The sequence below is a fragment of the Culex pipiens genome, chromosome 2 (assembly GCF_016801865.2).
Source record: "Culex pipiens pallens isolate TS chromosome 2, TS_CPP_V2, whole genome shotgun sequence".
Taxonomy (NCBI): Eukaryota; Metazoa; Arthropoda; class Insecta; order Diptera; family Culicidae; genus Culex; species Culex pipiens.
Window position 1 is genome coordinate 113,283,355 of NC_068938.1, and position 23,382 is coordinate 113,306,736.

The following is a 23,382-nucleotide window of genomic DNA, read 5'->3' on the forward strand; positions in this document are numbered from 1 at the left end:
CTCGAACCCCGATGGTTTGACACCAACTGTTTTTACAGTCATTTTGGAACACATTTTTGAATTTACGTTTATAACAATGTTTTAAGAAATGCAAATAATTAATTTTAAATTTCCACCAATATAGGTAAGGGTTTTAACATGCCATGAACAATAGAATATGCAATGCATGCTATAACACATGTTTTTTTATCTTTACTGCGCAAATAAAAAAAATGTGAGAGAATGTTAATCAAAACTGCAATGCACGACAAAACAGAACAGTTTTAGCAATTTTATTTTTAAATCTCTGAAAAATTTGTCAAAATGACGATGCATTTTTCTTATTAAGCGTAAGGAAAGTATAATAAGTCCTTTGTCAAAAATGAATATTTTTATCATAAATGAAGTTTTTTATCAATTCAATTTGGTTTAAAATACAGTACAAGAAATGTAGGAAAATTTGTATCGCACACTTTAGTCTTTTTTTTTTGATTTTATGAAATTATTAATAACAAATGGTAAAAAAGCTGTTATAAAAGGAATTTTGCCTAAACTTATTTGAAAAACTCATATTTCTCTTTTTCTAAAAACCATGTCAGCAAACAAAATTTCGTTTCTCTTATTTTACTGTTTTTACTTTTAGTGATGTTTTTGATTAGAATATATGCTTTTGTTTAAAAGAGCGAGTTGTGGCGCTATAACCACGGCAAATAGTGTCCAGGGCATTCGTGGAAATACAATGTCCCATCCCAGAGGGTCCCGGAGTACCAAACCTTCTTAGCATGGTGCTCCCAACGAATACAACTAAATCACGGAGCTTATGGTGGTGTGTCCCCACGCTTCTTCCTCCCCTGTCGATTCAGAATTGTGTTGTTGTTCGAACACTCAGTGCTCAAACTCAACCCAATTACGAGTCATCTCTGCGATACGGCTTTACGCAGTAGGCCTGGCCGGTTTAACGCTTGTGATGTTTCAATGCATTCCGATGCAATGGCGCACTACAAATGTTAATAAATGACAAGAAGAGTGCTAGGCGTCATCTAACCTAAGGCACTCTCCAGGATCCCTTCGAAAGATTGGCTGCGCTAGGGTCTGATTAGATTAGATTAGATTAGAATATATGCTTTTGTTTAAAAGATAATTTTGCAAAATAAATTTCTAAAATATCAGTAAATACAGGTTGGCTGAGTCGTTTAATCTGCTGATAAAAATTCTGCAAAATTTCACGAAATTGAGCTCATATTTTTTTTGTCGGGATTTTATTTGTTATGGGTTATATTTTGTATCTTAAACAACTGCTATCTTTTTCAGTAACTTCCTATACTCAATTATTCCTAAAGTACACATTTGTGCGTTAATTTTAAGCAAATTTTAGAGAACCGTGAAATTGCCGTGAAATTCCAATGTTTTGAAATTGGCATGCCGCGTAATTTCTTTTTTTTTGCCGTGAAAAATCACTAGCCCTAAAAATGATGTAATGTGTTGCTTTATTGGGTACGAAAACTTGTTAGTTAAACTAAACATCAAGTCAAGGCAGACACTAGTCGGACCTATATATTTTATTCTCTACAAGCTTCCAAATCCTTCTCGCATCTGATGTTGTTGTACACGTGCCACGCGCTATCACTTAAACCCAAATTTGCGATAAGTGACATCACTTCGTCTAAGCGTGGAATTTTCAAAGATTGTTTTATCTTTGCGCCGCTAAATTTTAACGTTTTTATCACCCCAGAGACTAATACTGGAATCAATCGCCCAGACTGTATAGCAGGCCTTAACGCCGTGTTTGGTTATCAATTTTCTTTGGTGCATATCTGCCTTGAATCTGCGCGATAAGAGACGTCGTGAATACGCGTGTGTTTTTGCTGCTGCTGCTGCTGTTGCCTGGCCAAGTGTTTGTAACAACACAACACAACACACCACAAGCACACCAGCGAGCGATGTGTGTTCTCTTCTCACTTTGACGCTCACACTTTGTCGATTTTTTTTCCATCTGTTTCTCTGTATATTTATAAATATACCATGTTTTGTATTTTGCTTCGTTCGTTTCTCTTGGGGCGCAACCGACGTTGTATGTGTGTCTAAGTGTATGTGTGTGGGTTATTGTGAGTGTGACTTAATATTTATTGACATTCACATGAAGGCATTCTGTTATATTTAAATGTTATACGCCGCTGATAAAATTGATAATAGCGCATATTGAACCTCCGGCTGAATGAAATCGTTTCTTATTCGTAAAAAAAGAAGTTTTTTTTTCACATTATTTCTGCTCGATGATATCGACGGATAGAGGATCCCTCCAATACAAACGGTGTCACTGTTGTTAAATTGTTAGCTTTTGGCAAATATTGGCGGTGTTTGTTCTGGCTCGGCGAACAACACATTTCAAGTTTCCGGCGTGGTGGCGACTTTATCGCCAAACTCCAGACGGTGGCGTCCAGCGAATGTGTTGGAGTTCTTCTACTTGAGTTGAGAACAACAACAACAACTGTAAAAAAAAGCTTCTTCTGCTAGAGATGTATCGGTGGTTATCCAGATCTCCATCATAATTTGAATGGCTTGGATGATTTAAAAATTCGGCATCGCGAAACATGACGAGCCACTTTGGTCCAGCAAGTAACTGGTTTGAACCATGAAAGACAAGCAGCGAATTAACCCTTTAGAAGCCAAGAGTGCCAATTTCATCTGTTCTACCGGTTCTACCACGTTCCACCGACCAACAGAGTGATCTAAATCCAGAGTGTTTAGACATTGATCAAAGTTTACCAAAAACATTTAAATGCATAAAAAAATACACATGAAAACTATTATTTCTCTTTTTTTCTGATTGTCATGAAACATTTCTAGAGTTTTTTTTAAAGGCTAAATAAGCTATAGTCTTTCATATGTTTATAGAACCTACCCAGAAAAAAAATCCAGATTTTATCCAAAAATGGTACAATTTCAATAGACAAGATTTTGAGATACTGATTATGGTGGCTCGACATGATAGAATCTTCAGAAAAGGCATTTTCCCGTCCCATTCGGGCCCCCAAAATTTGAGAGCGATTGGATTTGACCCGGCTCTCCGCAAAGCGATTCAAATTTGTATGAAAATTGGTATGGGAAAACCCTCTTTTTTACATTTTAATTTTTATCATTTTCATTTATCACTCAATTTAAAAACTAACACCGTAGAATTATAGTCCTGAATGTCCTCTGAAACTTTCCCGAAAAAAGTATGGTCCTATCTTGCTTCTGGAAAAACATACAGAGTTTTAAAAGAGGCATTTCAGAATAAGTGTTGGAAATTATATTTCTTGCCAACACTGCAAGCACTTCGATAGATATTTCTAAATCTTGTTTTTCAACGTAATAAGGAGGCAACTAAGCAAAATGGTGTCTTAGGAAAAGTTGTTGTATATGAAGGTGTCTTTTAGTTAAATTATTGACATGCAGGGTGACACACCTACAGGGTGTCAACCAAGCCCTAACTTCCACTGGTGAACTTTTAAAGCGTTGGTGTCTTAGGAAAAGTTGTTAAGCTACTTATTCTAAGAAATTTCGACATGGTTGGAAGTCAGGGTGGCACATCTACAGGGTGTCAACCCATTTTTAGCTTCTATTTAAGGCCTTTTTGATCACTGTAAAGGGTACAAATCGCAAATTAGGTCTGCCACGCAAAAATCGGAAAAAGTCAGTTTTTCTCATAAAATTTCCTGGGGAATCGATTGCGCATGATTAAAAACAGTTTCCGATCTTGCAAATTTAATTTTACATAAAAAATGAGGGTAAAAAATTTCAAGTACTAGATTTTTCTACAAAAATCACACTTTAAAAAAATTATAACTCGTCGGAAAAATTTTCAAACTATGAACTTCTGAATGGTGATTCTTTTTTCCAGCGATTTGTTAGGATGTCTAGATAATTCTAGAACTTTGCAGAACTTAATTTTATCAAATCTATAATTTTTGCGATCAAAAACATCGTTCCAACTTGTTTTTTCAGAAGTTTAAAACAAATCACTAAAAAATCCGCGGAGGCAGGCATTCAAAATGTGGAACGATGTTTTCGGTCGCAGAAATTACAGATTTGTTCAAATCAAGTTCTGCTACATTTTAGGATCATCTAGACATTCTTACAAATCACTAGAAACAAGAAGTGTTAAAAAATGAGCAACTTGGCCGAAGACACCAAATCAATAAAAAAAATTCTTGAAAAGTTACAGATTTTTTAATATTTACGTACCATTTTTGTATGAACAGCTGCCAAAATTGTATGGGTTAGAGATCGAAGCAAGCTGTGCCTGGGGCCGGACGCGTTTTTTCGTTTGCTGTCACTTTTCACTTTAAGATCGTCTTAAAATTTTCTTTAAAATTTGTGAAATCAGTTAAAATTTGAAGAAGCAAAAAAGGCAGGAACAAAAATCGCGAAGTGGTTGTTAATTCAAGCGTTGCTGGAACATCGAGGAAGAAGGTGTGTGTGGGTGGTGATCATCGTCCGATTACTTCTAAGTCGTGTATCGGTACCAGGTCCGCTCCCGGGAATTCTACTGATGATTCAAGAGGAACGTGTCTAGAAGATTGGAATCAAGCTGTTGAAGATTTTGTGTTTTTGTTGAGAGCTTTCCATCATTTTGTTCAAATAACTTTTTCATCTACTCTAACATCCATACAATCCAATTAAGACAACTACACAGCAAAAAATCCGATGGTAAAATCGCATGCAAAAGCATGCACATCACCTTCGTCAAAATAAACACTTAATATTACACACTGTACGTACAATTTTTGCAAACACAAAAAAAAGTTGCAACCGACGGGATTCAAACCCAGCGCCAACAGTGAGGACTGGCGCCTTAGCCCACTCGGCCATCAGACCGTTGAAAAGTTGGAAGGATAAACGCATATATCAGCTTGACATTTCGGTCAAGTAGGTTTCCCATACTGATGGGCTACATATTTCATGGTGTAAAATCACATAAAATTGCATAAAATAATGCAATATTTATTTTACACCCAGGCCTTTTACACGCAGCTAGATTACTACTTTTTTAGCTGTGTACGCCAATCTTACTAAGGAGCGGCCGTGACTGACTGGTTACGATGTTCGCTTTGTTAGCAAATGGTCCTGGGTTTGATGCCCATCTGCTCCCAACGAGAAAGTTTAATACTTAGAAATACTTGAAATACTGAATGAGAACGAAAAATCAAAGTCGCTCGAGGTGGGGTTCGAACCCCGTCCTTTGAATTGGTAAGCAAAAATGCTAACCACTTGGTGAGCTATGACTGGAATTAGGAATACTGTTACTATCAACTATATACGCGCTGACTCCTTGTCCATTTAACAAGGGTTCGGAAGTTCTAAATAACGTTTGAATCCGATTGATGCAAACGTTCTTCAGGGCGGGGCTTGTCGATAAAGCTGAAGTACCTCGCGCTCGGCTAGCCAGCGTAGAAATGGGTTAACGAAGCTCGGCAGAGCTAACACCTTCCAAATGCCTATGAGAGTTATTTGCATGTATAGAGTGTAGATCTAAAAACACATGGAAACAACTCAATTTGTAAGAAGTGGCCGCGTGGTCCCGTTTGGATGGTTGCACACACACACACACACACACACACACACACACACACACACACACACACACACACACACACACACACACACACACACACACACACACACACACACACACACACACACACACACACACACACACATACACACACGCACACACAGCTGCCAAATTGTATGGGTGAACCAATAACACAAAATGGCTACTTCGGTGATAGGGAAGGCCTCCACAAAGTTTGAGCCAAATAATAAAAAAATAATAAAAATGGTCGAAATCGGCCGATTTTGTAGAGATTGCTCCAATGTCCTGAACATGTTTACCTTTAGGTGATTAGTGCCTTCCTCACATTCATAAAGTCAATACATTCAGTAAAAATAGCAACATTCCCTTAACATGTTTAACAAATCAATTTTATTACTGATTTCTTTTGATAGGGTTCGCAGACCTTCAATTTTTCTGGCTCATCGGCAAGGTCTGATAAAAAAAAACCTATCCAACGAAAGTTCACATGGAAGATTCAGACAATATTTTTATCACAATATCTCAGATCCGGCCTCCAGAAAGTATATAAATAACACTTAAGTGCCAATAACTTTTGATAGGGTTGTCAGATCCTTGATGTTTTAGGCTCATTTGAAAGGTCTTTCAATTATCTAACTAACGATGGGTCGCATGATGGACCCGGACATAATTTTTACTGAAATATCTGAGATCCGGCCTCCAAAAAGTGTATAAATAACACTAAAGTGCTAATAACTTTTTATAGGGTTGTCAGATCCTTGATGTTTTAGGCTCATCTGAAAGGTCTTTCAATTATCTAACTAATGATGGGTCGCATGATGGACCCGGACATCATTTTTACTGAAATATCTGAAATCCGGCCTCCAAAAAGTGTATAAATAACACTTAAGTGCTAATAACTTTTTATAGGGTTGTCAGATCCTTGATGTTTTAGGCTCATTTGAAAGGTCTTTCAATTATCTAACTAATGATGGGTCGCATGATGGACCCGGACATCATTTTTACTGAAATATCTGAGATCCGGCCTCCAAAAAGTGTATAAATAACACTTAAGTGCTAATAACTTTTTATAGGGTTGTCAGATCCTTGATGTTTTAGGCTCATCTGAAAGGTCTTTCAATTATCTAACTAATGATGGATCGCATGATGGACCCGGACATCATTTTTACTGAAATATCTGAGATCCGGCCTCCAAAAAGTGTATAAGTAACACTTAAGTGCTAATAACTTTTGACAGGGTTGTCAGATCTTCAATATTTTGAGCTCATTGGAAAGGTCTTTTTAATACCTTTCTGAAAATGTATAACATGATAGGGTTTCTTGAAAAAACCACCCTTTTTACAATCTTCCGGATATACGCCAAAATCGTTTTTTTAGCATAACTTTTGAAGTACTCAACTAAACTTGCTGATTTTAAATAGAGACCTATGGGACCCCAAGACGGATCAAATGAGACTAATACGGTCAAAATCCGTTCATCGAGTCCGGAGATAATCGAGTGACAATTTTTTTGTCCACCCACCTACACACATCCACACAGACATTTGCTCAGAACATGATTCTGAGTCGATAGGTATACATGAAGGTGGGTCTACGAGGTCGAATTAAGAAGTTCATTTTTCGAGTGATTTTATAGCCTTTCCTCAGTAAGGTGAGGAAGGCAAAAACTGATCGGAGAGTTGCCAAACTAGCATCTTAACTTTTTTACCGTGTTTTCAATCATGTGCAATCGATTCCCCAGGAAATTTTATGTGAAAAACTGATTTTTTGAAAACGAATTTTTGCCCAGCCTCTTTTTGCGTGGCAGGCCTAATTTGCGATTTGTAGGTCTTAAATAGAAGCTAGAATTGGATTGACACCCTGTAGATGTGCCACCCTGACTTCCAATCATGTCAAAATTTCTTGGAATAAGTAGTTTAACAACGTTTTCTTAGACACCAACGCTTTAAAGGTCACCAGTAGAAGTTAGGGCTTGGTTGACACCCTGTAGGTGTGTCACCCTGCATAATTTTAAATAAAAGCCACATTCATATACAACAACTTTTCCTAAGACACCATTTTGCTAGGTTGCTTCCTTATTACGTTAAAAAATAAGATTTAGAAATATCTATCGAAGTACGGGCAGTGTTGGCAAGAAATATAATTTTCAGCACTTATTCTGAAATGCCTCTTTTAAAAACTCTGTATCTTATTCCAGAAGCAAGATATGACCATACATTCTTGGGGAAAGTTTCAGAGGACATTTAGGACTATACTTCTACGGTGTTAGTTTTTGAATTGAGTTAAAAATGAAAATTATAAAAATCAAAATGTCAAAAAGAGGATTTTCCACCTTGCTTCATTAATTTTTCCATGTGTTTTGGCATATGAATATTCGAAACTCTGTACCATGAGAAGGGATTCTCTGATCGATTTGGTGTCTTAGAAAAAGTTGCGGTTATCATCATTTTTCCATTTGTCTTTTTATTGCTAAAATTTAAATTCCCGAAAAATTCCCGTTTTTGACCTTTTAAGTTTTTTTTTCAGTTTTTAAATTAGTGCTTAAGAAGGTGGAACATCTAAAACCGGAAATATAATGTCATTGAAATTTCCTGAAGCAAAAATCGAGAACACTGTCGAACAAATTTTTCATAAACTTCATAAATTGCCATTCAAAAATCATGCCATCGTTCTCTGAACTTTTTTAATGTTTATTTTGTCAATTCCACAATCTTAAGATATTGACAAATGATTTAGTTCAGTAACGTGCAAAGAAAAAAAATCATGGTAATATTACATCTGGGAAGGGGTACATCTTTTATGTCAGAAAAAAGGTGTAATTTTACCTCTGGAAATGTGTAATTTTACCACTTTTCTGGTGTAATGTCACTTTTCAGTCTAAATTGAGGTAAAATTACATCATAAAAGAGGTAATATTCAAGCTTCCGAAATTACAGCTTCCAAATTTACATTATTTTTTCTGTGTGTACATCACAAATAACGTAGGATTTTTTTTCTTTGATTTTAAATTAGATAGAACTACAAATTCTCACTGAATATTTTTTCATGCAAAATCTAATAATTTCAAATAAAACATCACAGACTTTTTGATATCGAGAGGTTTTCTTGTTAAATTGAGTGCATTCTGGATACGACAAAAAAAAATAATAAAGACCTTGAACATACTACTTTTTTTGACTCCATTTGCAAAGTATCTGGTCAAATATAAGCCAAATGGGGAACATCTTTTATATCAGAACAATGTGCAATTTTTCCACTTTTCTGGTGGAATGTAACTTTTTTAATCTAAATTGAGGTAAAATTACATCATAAAAGAGGTAATATTCAAACTTCCAAATCTACACAGGACAATGCCAATTTGTTTTAACATTTTTAACAACTTATTTCGGATTTGAATTCATAGGACAGAATGCTGCGCAAAATAAAAAAAATCAGTAAAATCGCCGTATCTCGCCAATAGTTCATTTTAGTTTGAGGTTTACATTGATTATTATGTAAAATTGTCCGGGAAACACGATGGTGATAAAATAAAAATAATAAAAATATAAGGAATTGGTCAAAACTGAATTTTAATACTTAAAAAATTTAAATATAATATTAGGGGCATTTCAGGGTTGATTTTTTTTTATTTTTATCGAATTCGCTGGACTAATTTTCTGTAAAATTGCAACCTGTAGAAAGACTTTTGCTTAAATAGTTGCAAAGTTATGATTAACAGAAAAAAAGTTTTGTAGAACACAATAAAAAAGAGGGCGGTGCCAAAAATAGAGGGATGGTCCAATCAGGACCAAACTTCGGATTTCTGTTGACTATCGATAGATGAGCGTTCCGTCCAAGTTTGGACCAAATCGGTGAAGGTCGAGTCCAAAAGTGTACCCAGTTGGCCTGGAATGACCCATATTCTGATTCATTTTGGTGTAAATATTCTTTCGTTTGAATTAAAAGCAGAGCATTTTATAACGATTCTCAATTTTCCATGAAAATCTTGGAAGGCTTCACCGAGTTTTGGAATTTGGAGGAAATTTTTAAATTCAGCCAATGCAGGGTCAAGTCTAGTTTGAGGGCCGGTTGATTCTGCACGAACCAACACCAATTCGGCCGACAAGGTGTTCGAAGACGTGTGCGATTCGGACACACTCGAATGCAAAAAAGAAGGTTTGGCTAGCAATCAAGCAGCGTCCTGTTTTCCAACTCATACAAAAACAAACCCCTAGAAGTGACGACGACGACGCTGTTTGTGTGTTGTTTTTCCTCCTAATAATGGCTCATCCCGTCGTCGTCGTCGTCGTTGCTCATCTGACCGATTTCTGTGGGCCTTCCAAGGGGGAGGGGAAGAAGGGTCGATGACGGCTTACGACACTCATTCACTGGACTGGACTGGACATTGGTCATTTCATTTCTGCAAGGGCTGTTTTCGTGTGCGCATTTTGTCAAGCCTTAATTTGGGTACATTTGTGCGAAATGTGGCTTGTAATCCCTTTTGGAGTCGAGTCGAGTCTGTTCGTAACGCGAGGAAGGTTCTGCAACTGGCGTGGGCATGGCGGAACGTGTCGTCTTGTTGTCCCGTCGTAGACCTGCGGGATTACATCATGTGTGTATGGGAAATCCCTATTTGAAAAGTTGTTTGAATTTTAAATGCCGATGGTTGGTAAATCAATGTCACCAACGTCAACAAAGGGTTCAAGGGTTTGGTGATGTAATTTTGCTAATTCTTGATCAATTTCACATGAGTTTATGACAGCATTTTAATTCATGTCGTTCTATTATTGATGTAATCTTATTTACTGCCATCCAACTAACTACACTGAAAAAATATCCTGTTTTCAGTTATTGAGCAAATACATATCTGGAAACCCTAATTTCCAATTGAAATGCTGTCAAAGACAAACTTCTGAGAAAATTTGTCGAGCTTTCGGGTAAAAATATTTTCGCAAAAAATCAACTCTCATAAAATGCCATAACACTTAGTTTTTTTAACTTTATAAGAGACTATATTGTAAAATAGTCTTGAAACAGTTTTTGACAATGATTTTTATATTTTTCTAGGAGAGACATAACATCATTCAAATTTGAAATCTTTCGATTTCTGCGTAAAAATAAATGTTGTTCCGTATAATTAGTTTGCAGTGTTCATTTTACTACTTATTAAACTTCCCCGTTCAATAAAAATGCCAAAAAGAATCTTCATCGAACAAAAGTTCTTCCCTACGTTTATTAAACTGATTAGAACATCGTGTTGTGTTTGAAACTTAGCCTCGCCTAAAACACAGATCAAACGAAAAAAATCAAAAATTCCCGATAAAAAGGCCACGTGATTTAGAAAATCTAGCTTCTCAAGAATATTATTGTTTATGTAATTTCAAGCAACTTTCTCTCAAATAGTACGTTCGTTTGATGGCTAGGTCCACACTAAGTGCCGCACTCAAAGCTGTCAAAATGTTTCTTTGAAGAAACTCGCGCTAGTTCCGTACGAGTTTCGCCGCCATCTTGGAACTGAAACTCTAGTGCCGCACTCGATATTTTTTCGAGTTCGACGCACACTGACAAATGACGTTCGATTGAACCAAAACTGGCACCGACGAGTGCGCACCGGCTCTTCAAACGAACGTACCAAAAGTACGCTTTCTACTGGGACCATCCATAAACCACGTGGACAATTTAGGGGGGGGGGGGGGGATGTAGCTATGGCGATTGTCCACGCTCTATACAAAAAAGATTTTTTTGAATGGACAATTGTCCATGAGGGGGGAGGGGGGGGGGGGTTCAACATTTCCAAAAAAGTGTCCACGTGGTTTATGGATGGTCCCACTACTAATTGTATCAATAGCCCCTCAAAAATAGGTTTTTATTATTTCTAGAGCTCTAAAATGAAAAATTTTCGTTTAAAAAAAAAAATTCTGGAAAAGATGCAATTTTAAAACTTATAAGTCTCGAAAAAGCGCAAGCCAAATTTTACTAACCAAGCAGCATTTCAACCCTCTACAACCCAACCCCGCCTCTAGACGGGCTTACATTTAAAAAATCGCCAAAAATCCATTTTTGAACCCATTTTTGATCTTCAAGAAGCATTGGAAAGAAGAACTTTTAAAATTTTGGAAAATTTTAGGGTTGGAAGTTTGACTTGTTTTATGTGACTTTGCCAATGTTTTAAAAAATGTATTTTTTTAGGGGTCAACTTTGGCTGTGTTTTTTACTAACATTTCCTATATTTTAAGTAAAAAGAAGTATGCAGTAATTTTTCTAGTGCCACAGACTATGCCTCTACGTATTTATTTACAATTTAAATGATAATGGTTCCATTTTATAGCAGAAAATGTGAAAAACATGCAAAAAATTGAAAAAGTTACTGTAAAAACATGAAAAAATTAGATAGGCAAAATGTAATGATAGGAGGTGGTAGAGTAGGCCAAATACTACCAAAAACAAGCATAAACTTATCAAGATAAATGCAAATTAAAATACTAAAAATGAAACAAGAAAAACATAAAACAAGAGAAGTAAAGTTTTTCGTAGAACAAAAGTTGCTCAAAATGACCTCCTGAACACGGGAAAAATAAAAATTTTCGAAAAAAATTTGAGCAGTAGAGGGTTAAGATCTAGCAACAAACAAAGCACAAATCTTAGGGGTATTTTTCTTTAAACTCGAGATATTTTTGTTTGAAAATGTTTTATTTTCAAGGGAAAAGTGTAAGGGACCAGCCTAACCATTTTTGAATACTGTCAAACTATATGTTTTCCCAAGTAATTTTGCCCGGTGAATCTGAATCTGCTCTTAAAATTGTGCCAAAATAACAAAGGTATTGATTACATTTTGAGTTTCTTTGGAATTAAATGATTAAAATTTATCAAAAATCGATATTTTGACCCTTTGGCGGGCATGAGCAAAATTAATGGAAAACAAAAAAAAATTACTTAATCCTCCTTAAGGTGGTTGCACGGAGAAAAAAAGAGTTCCCAAAATCGTGTTCAAATCCCATGGTACGATTTCCAAAGACGTACCATGGGATTTGAATACTTTGATCGTGGTTCCCATTTTCATGAACGCTTGTTCACGATTTTGCGAACTCTTTTTTCTCTGTGTGATGTCTTCCTCAAATTAGTATATTTTTTGGATAGGGTTGACAGATTTCCAACCTTTTGTACTCATTGGAAAGATCTTTTGATTGCGCATCTAACGATTGACGATTGACCCGAACATCATTTTCATCAAAATATCTGAGATCCGACTTCAAAAAAGTGTATAATGAACACTTAAGAGCGAGTTTTTCACCAATGTGTAACAGGTCGTATCGAGGTGCTCCGATTTGGATGAAACTTTCAGCGTTTGTTTGTCTATGCATGAAATGAACTCATGCCAAATATGAGCCCTCTACGACAAAGGGAAGTGGGATAAAACGGGCTTTGAAGTTTGAGGTCAAAAACATAAAAAATCTTAAAATTCATCAATTCCAACTCTCTTAGATGCATTCGAAAGGTCTTTTGAAGCACTTCAAAATGTGCCATAGACATCCAGGATTGGTTTGACTTTTTCTCTTAGCTTTTGCAAATTACTGTCAAAAATGGATTTTTTAAAAACCTTAATATCTTTTTCCAACAGCCTCCAACACCCATACTCCTATAGGTCAACAGATATGTAATTTCATGCACTATAAGCCTATGGTAAAAAATACAATACAATTCCAATACTTCTAACTTACGTGAAATTGTCCGAGGTTTCCGAATATGACAAAATTCAGACCAAAAAGTGCCGCTATGGAAGCCTACAGGGCAAAAACTAACGTTGTAAATTGTTTGTTCTAGAAAAATTGAAAAACTATGAGAAAAACTGCGATTGGCCAAAGAGTTAATACCGTCAGTGGGGGTGACTATGGGTCAAAAAACGATACACCTCTCGTATTTTCTTAATAATAAAAACAATTTAAATAACATCGAAAATCTTTCAACGTAGATTTGTTCTTAGATAGTTTACTAAAATTTCCCAAAATATGGTGGATTTTGATGAACACTACCTTAAATGCCAATTGTTTGAAAATTGACCCAATCTCACCCCTTAGAGGGGGTGACATTGGGTCAAATGAAACTAAAATGATGTTCAAGTACAACGATATGGTAAAAACAAGTCATCCAACAGTGTTTCTTGTTCAAGGGAATCGTATTGACACGCTACAATGTTTGAAGTGGAGATTTTCAAACATTTGGGTACTTTTTGAGCAATTCTAACAAGAAAAATGATTTTTCGAGAGGTCATTTTTGGCCAAAAACGTACCCCAACTTTAGACAACTGCCAAAATAACAGGATTTGTTCTACACCCAAAGGAAAAATATATCTCAAAATCTGCAACATTGGATTTGCTGCAGAAAATGTCATATTTTATTACATTTTTTGCAGCAAGCCCGTGGATCATTTTTGCCCGCATGTAAAAATTTCAGCGATCTGCAGTTCTCACCAACACATATAAAGCTGGCCCGTCCCCGAGCAACACTCCAAAGAGAAGCATATGTTGGTGCTCTTTCACTCACTTTTCATCAAGCGTCCATGGCGCGGTGGTAGCGTGTCGGATCAATAACCAAGAAGTTGGTGGTTCAATCCTCGTTCTGCTAAGTGTTTTTTTTTGTGAAATACAACCAAAAAGCCGTCGGTAATGTCGATAATTGTCGGTAACGGGCAAAAATGTCATACTCCTATATCGCAAAAAATGCATGAGGACAGATTTCATGCAGATTCTGATATACTTTCATGCCGCCATGCATCACAATCATGCGACTGCCAGTTGGGTGTAGAAACGAGATTTTTTCAGTGAAATCATCTTAAGATGTCCCCTACACAACCCTTTCAACATAATTCATTTTCATTGAGAAGAACCTGAGAAATCGTAAAATCCCTTTGACCCAATCTCACCCCCCAGACCCAATGTCACCCCCACTGACGGTACCGTAGGCTTATAGTCCATGAAATTACCTATCTTTTGACCTATGGGAGTATGGGTGTTGGAGGCTGTTGGAAAAAGATATTAAGGTTTTTAAAAAATCCATTTTTGACAGTTATTTGCAAAAGCTAAGAGAAAAGTCAAACCAATCCTGGATGTCTATGGCACATTTTGAAGTGCTTCAAAAGACCTTTCGAATGCATCTAAGAGAGTTGGGATTGATGAAGTTTTACGGAAATGCGAGCAATTTTAAGATTTTTTATGTTTCTTTGACCTCAAACTTCAAAGCCCGTTTTACCCCACTTCCCTTTGTCAAAGAGGGCTCATATTTGGCATGAGTTCATTTCATGCATTGACAAACAAACGCTGAAAGTTTCATCCAAATCGGAGCACCTCGATACAACCTCTAGAACAAACCGAGCAATATTAACAAATACTGCCTCATAAGTGCTCATAACTTTTGATAGGGTTGTCAGATCTTCCGGATAGATCCGGACAACGTTTTCACCAAAATATCTGAAATCCGGCCTTAAAAAAGTGTACAAATAACACTTCAGTGCTAAAAACTTTTGATAGGGTTATCAGATCTTCGATGTTGGAATGGTCTTTTAAATACCATTCTAAAAATGTATAGCATGATCGGTTTATTTACATAAACCACCCTTTTTACAATCTTCCGGACTTTAGTCAAAATCGTAGTTGGGTTTTGTGTTGTTGAATATTAAATTTAAATAAATTATAATAATTGCCTATATGACGTTGAGTGACGTTCAGGCCTTTTTTGTCTAGTACCTACTTTGTCAACTTATTATCGCATCACGTTTGCGTTTGTTTTCAAGATGTCTACTATCAAATTAATTGTGTTAGTACATTTTCACCTCTCGACAGACTACAAACAGACCAGGCTGACCTGTTTCCAGGTTCAGCTGTGTCATTACACCGCGCCCCGTTCGCACATCTGGTTGCCCCGCAGGTTAGTTCGAATTAAACGAAGAATAATAACAGTCAGAGGCCGGTGGTGGTTTGTCGCCGCGACGCGTCGTGATTAAACGCCCATCAGCCTCTCTGTACAGACCGGGTCTTTGGTACGTGATATTATTCGCTGACTGTTTGCTGCTTGCTTGCGATAGTGATGTGATGAAAAACGACAAGCGGGAATTTCTTTTTCGCTTCTCGAATTCTTGATGTGACACACAACCACAAACAGTTGGGCTTCTGCTGCGGCCCGATAACATAGGTACACTCAATTACCGATTTGAAATGTTATTTTATTAATGAAGAAATAGTTTTGAAGCGATTGGCACGTTTTTAATTTTCTGTTATGAAAATTACAAAACTGTGATTTGTTAGAAATTTTGTCTGGAAAATCTTTAATAAGTCTTTTTTTCTAACACTGACTGTACAGATCATTTCGTCTTTGCGCAGAAACTTACGAAAGAGCAAATTGTGCCCAGTTTTGGACGCGACCAACTGCTACTGCTCTGGCTGCTATTTTTTTTGCCGTTATCAAATTCAAACTTGTTTCTCGCGCGCTCGCGTTTGTTGATGCATTTCGGTGCAAAATTTATCAATATTATTGCTACTCTGCGACTCGTTGTGTACAGTAGTCATTCGCGCTTCGTCGGAATCTTTCGTAGTTTACCCTCTGACATATATACAACTTCAGTGTCTCTCTATCTCTCTCGTGCCTGAGATCAACAGAAAAAGAGTTCAGTGGGATTAGTAATTCGTCGTATAGAAAAAAAAAGAGGTGTGCTCTCGTCCGTTCACCACAACACAACCAAGGTCTTAGTTTATTCGCCAACACCTAGACTACCAAGCAGAAAAAAACTATAGGACGAAAAAATAATGTCTAGACTTTTTTGATTAGGTTCAATACTGCCCACGTTCGCATAAATGTACCATATGCAAAAACAGCAAGCTGAGAAAAACGCATTAAATTTGAAGTTTGTCCAGGCTACGTGTTAAGTTTTCGTGAAAAAAATGGATTTCCTCCTAATTTCTAGAACAAAGTACTGGATGTTATAGGCTTTTCTGAAAGAGCACACGATTTTGAACCAAACTGCATCATTAACTCAAAAACGATGAAAGTGCATATGGGACATTTATGGGATCATAAGCAATATAAACATATGAAACACAATAGCTTATTGGACCTTTTCAAAAAAATAAAAACAAAAATAAAATAAAACTCTAGATGTATTTCCTGGGTGATTTTTGAATTTCGTTTTCTTTTGTTTATTTTTACCATGTAAGTAAGAGTAAGGCCGTTGAAAACATTTTTAAAAGTCGCCTACAACCCTTCAAAATCGGCCCGAAAAATCGGACGGGGAAAAAATATTGTTTCAAAAAACTTCAAAATTAAAATGAAAATATAAGCCTAACCAACTAAAACTATTTTGAAATGCTTTAACTTGCGTTGACATTTAGAGGAGTTGCTTGAAAATACACAGAAAAAAAAATCAATTCCCGTAATCGTGAATTGTGTTCATGAAGTTGAGAACCACGAAGGAATTTATTCATGAGTATGGTGCATTTGCACTATAAACGTGAATATATTCCTTCGTGGTTCTCAAATTCATGAACATAATTCACGATATCGAGATTGACTTTCTTCCGTGTATTTTAAAAAGTAATACTTTTCTATATCATTTTAATTTTAACGGTGATTTGAATTAACACACGTTTTATTTGAAATTTCTTTCAAAACTGTTTTTTCGAAAATGTAAAAACAATGATTTTTTTCAATATTCGTCGTATACAGTATGTAAAAAAATATTTACACCCCTTGGACACCTTGCACATTTTGTTATGAAACATGTAAACAATTTACAGTTTGACAGAAACCTATAACTTGAAGTTAATTTGTAAAATATGTTTTATATAAAACAATGAACTCAAAACTATTCAAAAATTTAACATTGACTAGTATAATTTGATTTGTTGTCGTTTTTTGTTTTTTAAAACATATAAAAGAAACTTTTAAAGCTGTTTTACTCATGTCATATAAAAAAATTATAAGGAAATATTTTCATAAAGACTGATGTCATTTTAACCGCAAATAAAAAAAAAATATTCAAATTGGAATTAAAAATTTTACTTGATTTAAAATCCAAACACAAGAAAGAACAAAATTGATTTTTATCAATTTTTAATTTCTTATAGGCTATTTGAAAACTGTCGTCCTTGTTTAGATTGAAGTGTAGATTATCACCATTTAATATTATTAAGCTTATTCTATGATTTTAAACTTTAAAACATAACAAATATAATGAAAACATAGATTTAATTACTGATAAAGAAATTCCCGGGAATTCCCGGGATTCCAAAAATATTTTTCCCGTTTCCCGGGAAAATTGCACGCCCTAGTCAGTAGTGTCGCTACCAATGACTTGCACCTATTATAAAGTATGATTTATCTTTTGATAAATTAACATTTTTAAAAAAAAATCCATGCAAAACATAGTGAATTCTTAGTGAAAATATAATTATGAAAATATACCTATATATCTTAGTATTTTTTCGTGAAAATGATCAACTTTTTAATTTTATCTAAAAATAAAAGTAACGTTTCAAATACATTATAATATGATATGTCTTAGTGATAACAGTTCAATTGTTAGCAAATTAACACGTTGTTTCATGCATTGTTCCCCTTGCCCCACCAGCTGAGTAGAAAGTACGGAAAATAAATAATTTTAATTTTTTTTATAGTACAATACAGGATTTTTTACAAATTTGTACATAGATTAGTCAAGATCAAAAAATTCGATAGATTTTTCACGTTTTCATAGAGTTTTAGCGAGCATTTCCTTAGCATGGTACACTTGCCCCACTTTCCCCTGTAATGCTTTTTTTGTATTTTTAAACAAATAGGGCACTTTTGGACTTTTTGCAAATTTTGAATTCTTGAACCACCAAAAATTTGGTAGTCGCATAACTGTAATAATGTATAAAGCATTTTGTGATACTTTTTATTTCAAAGTTTTGAAAAATGATATTTATTCATCCGCATCAAATGGGTTCAAAACCAGTCAAGATACGGTCGAGTTATAGTGCAAAAGATTCAAACCGGGTAATTTCCGCTTGGTTGTCTAGGTGCTAATTCGCGATCGGTTTTGCAGCGCTGCGAGGATGTATTTGTGTTGACCCGGTCTGTTCCCGATCGGGCCCGAATCCGCAAGTGTTATTATTCAAGATCTTTCCTCCGCGTTGGCTAGCAGCTCGCCGTTTTTTTTTGGCGAAGTAGGTGGAGGTATTCTTCTCTGAATAATTCGTCGATAGACTTGGCGATTCAAAAAAAAAAAAAAAGAGCCGAGAGAGCCCACAGGTGGTGGTGGCTAAAAAGAAGAAACCGCGCAAAAAAACAACCTGTGGCGTGTGTTGAACATCGCCTTCGTTTGTTCTTCTCCAACTAACTGACCGAGCGAATCCGCAAACGAGCGAACGAACGAACTTCGAGCAACACCTGAGGAGAGTTCATTCGTGTCAGTCAGTCTTTTCGGTAGAACGGTCGCTGGTGAACGCGTTGTAGTCCTAGCTCGTCGTCGTCGCATGCGTGTTGTGCAGAAACTGTTGCCTGAAGGTTTTATAAAGGAAAAAAAGTTCTGCAAGAACGTACAATTGGTGCTCAGTTTTAACCAAGATTTGTGAGAAAAGTGACAAACAATAAGTGTGCAAAAAAAGAAGTGTAATCAAGTTTTAATTACGACGATATAAATACACCCAGTGAAAGGGAGAAAAACAGAGAGAGAGAGAGAGGGAACAAGAAAGAGTTTGTGTCAAAATGACGAATCCACGAAAGTATCGCGATAAAATTAAGATTCAAGAGGAGAAAATGAAGCTGCAGCAGCTGGAGTTTGAGCGAACCATGCGGGAGGTTTCGCCGATTGTGGTGCCCCGGGTATGTTACACGGACGTCAATGTAAGTGTTTTGTAAATGGTAGCCACTTCTGATGTAAGAACTAGGTGCTGGTTGTGCGTGAAGAAGGAGGGTTAATTTTGGGCGAATTCCACACCACGCCAGCTAATTTGCTGCTGCGTAGTAAAACTTGCTTCCGCCCGGCTAATGAGCGAATTCTATGCTTCGTTTTCAACAGGTCGTAAGGATTGTGTAGCGCAATGGTTTGTGGAAGTTCTTATTGGAAAAATGTGGATTTTTCATATTTATTTATTCAAAAATTTACAAACCGTATAAGAAATAGTCGAATGATAATATGGTAATAATTTTCAAATACTTGTGGTAAAAAATGCTTTGCTTTTGCAAAACTGAAATATTTCGGTAAAGGAATCGAACTTACGACCTCTGGATTGGAAACCCAGCTAGCTGAAAAATCACCCCAACTGGCCAGTATTCCTAGTGAGCATCTTTAACTGTTTAGAAAATCTTGGGTTTAATGATTTTACTTGTTTCATGTGAAATTCCCAATGGTCGTTCAAAAAATCGGATCATTAAACAAAAATAAATAAATAAATAGGAATGACTTAAGAGAACCTAAAACAAGAGACGTGCAGTTTTCCTTTGGACAAAAGCTGCTCAAAATAATATCCTAATAACGAGGGAAAAATCAAATGTCATGTTTGTAACTCATACTTTTTATGTTTTTATGTTTATTTATCTTGTTTATGAGATCGAAGTAGCCATGCGCGAGATCGGACGTGAAATTTGTTCGGTGCCGAAAATTTGACGTTTTTCTTCGGTTTAGAGTTGTTTTTCATTGAAAAATTCCAAGAAAGTTTCTGATGTTTTTTTCTCAGATTTGTTTGTGCTGTAAGTAAATCTACATGCTGAAGACAAAAGTGAAGCTCTGCGAGATTTTTTTGTGGGGCGTAACGGAAAGGATTTCCGTTTTGTTCCAGCCGTTCCGGCAAGGCCAGAAGTTGTTCACAACCCGTGGATGCCTGGATTTGATGATGTTCTAGTGAAGCAACATATTCGATGTACCCGAATGTTGTCGAATGCATTGGAGACCCTTGGTGAGATCATATTATATCAAATGACTTTATCAAATGAAATATCCTTCCTACCCCACCCCATCCTCCATGTCCTTAATCCAAATTCCGACCCCTCCCCCTATTCCCCCCTCCCCCCTCTTAAAATAATAAAAATTACTTGCCAAATTTACACTTACACACCCAACCACATCTCATTCGGAGCGTTTGGTACGGTATGTCCACGCATCCTTCCTCCCCTGTTAATTCTGTGAAATGTGATCCGTTCTCAGAATCTGTCTCTGTGGTTAATGTAGGCCCCGGCCGCTTTAATTTTTGTAATACATGTTCGGGGTTACTCGGATGTAATGCAATCATTAATATTGACAAGAAAGGACTTGGGGCGTAATCCAACCAAAAGTTCTTCCAGGATGCTTTCTTCGGACTGGCTGCGCTTGTGTTCGATTAGATTAGATTTTATTTATCTTGTTTACTTTGCGTCACTGAATCTTTGACTTTTTTCGAAACTTGTTTTGTATGATATCAAAACCATTCCAAATCTTAAGTATCAAGACTGATTTGGATTATTTGGAAAAAAATACACTTTCAACAAAACATGCAACACGGCCTAAGGATGTCATAATTTGGATTGAATCTGTAAAATTGTTTTACACTAGGAAATATACAGGTTGATAGTTTTGTTATGCGAGTTCACCTACCACAAAACGTTACCTCCTTGGCCTTCCTACTATGGTCATTGAGTAGCGTGACTGCCGGAAGGTTAGATAAGTGACGGTTTCTGCTCTGAGCTTCAAATACGATCGAGTTTTGGTTTGACGCAATACTTTAAAGTTGAATTCTACTGCCCCAGTAAGATTTCGGGTAAAACAACGATTTTTTTGTCTCCAATCTTGCATACGACCTTTGGAAAAGAATGAACAAAACAACCAACACTTCACACACCGATTGGTTCAAGAACTTGCCACTTGGCGGAACTTGAACAACTTCTCGAAAACCCAACAAACCTTAAAATTCGACTTGCGGAAGAATCTCTTACCCAATCGGGCAAGGGGGACTGGCGCTGGCTCGGGTGTGACCTTCGAAGTGTGCCTTAAGGATGAGCTCTGTTTACACTAAAAATTCACCTGGTTCTGGTGGGGCGGGGCGCGGGGAGGCGCGACGCGATTTTTGTGACGCAAATCGGACTGCCAAAAAACAGGTTTTTCTTCGTTTCTCAGAGGCGTGCGAATCAAGCCCAAAATGTATTCAACATTGTTGGGGTTTTTCTGTCAAATGAGCTTGTTTTTTGGGCGGTTTTGAGTGGCTGCTTATTTTTTTCATTTGGGAGGGAATTTCCCCGGTCACGATCTTCGATGGTTAAGGTGTGTCGCTAGGCTGGTGGGTTGAAATGTCTTTCGGATGAGATGTGGGACTACGTCAGATTTCAGTATTCCAGCGTTTGACTCATTGTACTTTTTGTGTAAACATGTTTTTTTGTGTGCCTTAAAAATATGTGTGTTTTTATGATTTCTTCATATAGCCAAAAGAACTTGTTTCATTCGTCAATTGAATTCTAAGCATTCTGAAAAATCTCAGAGGTCACCTTTCTTAAAGATTAAGGTCTTTCAATTTAAAAATGTCTAATTTTCAAGGAAAAGGTGAACTGTACAACGCTGATAAAGTAGACAAACTGAACAATGGTTCAATAATATACTGTATCTTGTCATTTTATCTCAACATAGGCTCATATGTTGTCCCTGATGCTTTTAGTAAATTTCGATTTTCATGTACAAAATCATTACATAAGTTAAACAAATCCTAATTTTTTTCTGAACAAAATCTTATAGATGGAACATTTTATAAAACACTCTAAACGTGAATCACCCTAATAAAAGACCAAAACTGAAGTTGTTTTATCCTATTTCAAGAGTTTTTTTTTGAAAAGGTCTTATACACTACATATTGTCTTTTATAGGACCATAAAAAAACTCTAGATTTGTTTTCAAAGTCACTAAAACTTTTTTCAATATTTTTCGCATAATCTTGTACTTCAATAAACGAAAATATTCGTTTTAGCAAAAAAAAAAAACGAATTGTTAGATAAAGAATCAGTTGACAAAATTATAATTCCGTTATTTTAAAGGTTTGTTAGGGTGGCACCACAAACTTAGCCAAATCCTGTAAGAAAATAAAATAATGTCAACTTTTAATAAAGATTATTCGTATCATTATTAAAAGTGTTTTTTTTTTTAATAAAAAAGAAGTAGTTCTCCGTCAAAAAGCTTGCGGTCATTTCTATGACGTATTGGGTGAAATCGCTCATCGCTGAGTTGCTGCTTCTCGCCGATTTGCGATTTCATCTGATAACATTTAAGTGTACAATGCACAAGAAACTAATAAAAAAAGCAGTTCCAATGTGACAAAGCTCAAACTTTCGGGTTAAAATAGCGTTAGGAGTTGTACAAAAATGCTGAATCATTGTGACCGGAGGTGGTATAAACAGCTTTTGCCTATACAGAGGTCACTAATTTATGTGTCGTAAAGTTTTGATGGGGAATCATTTTTTTTTGTTTTTTGTTTGTTTTTGTTTTAAGCGAGATTATCTATTGATTGGACACATGTGACTGAAACGTCTTGTTTTCGTACTAAATGCATCAATTATTTATTCTACTTTTCACAAATTTGATGATGATGATAATTGACTCTGGTATTTGGCAACCAAGATTAAAAAAAAGTTATAAGACACATTCTCAAGCGACAAAACGACACGTTTTGGATGATAGATCGAACATTTAAAATATTTATTCTTTTTTTTTTATTGGTTCAATCATCAATCGCAGCTGAATTAACAATGACGAATTCATATAATAACTAAAACATGCGTTAATAATTTGTATGAAGCCAGTAAGAGTCGAAATTTCGCTATTTTCGATTTCGATGTGGCGAATGAAAAGTACGAATCAAAAG

General features: G+C 36.1%; 1 protein-coding gene across 9 annotated transcripts in view; it reads left to right on the forward strand.

Annotated features, from left to right (window-relative positions):
- The window catches only part of LOC120414660 (alpha-protein kinase 1), a 62,123-nt gene that overhangs the window by 5,181 nt on the left and 33,560 nt on the right, over window positions 1-23,382 (forward strand). Inside the window, exon 1 of one of the 9 annotated variants that reach the window (XM_039575926.2) lies at window positions 18,789-19,387. The exons of 7 other annotated variants lie outside the window; for them this stretch is intronic. In XM_039575926.2, the coding sequence (XP_039431860.1) occupies window positions 19,271-19,387 (117 nt within the window). In that variant the 5' untranslated portion in view covers window positions 18,789-19,270. Of the gene's footprint in view, window positions 1-18,788; window positions 19,409-23,382 lie in introns of those variants that run through there. One more of the 9 variants, XM_039575925.2, reaches the window with a different exon arrangement.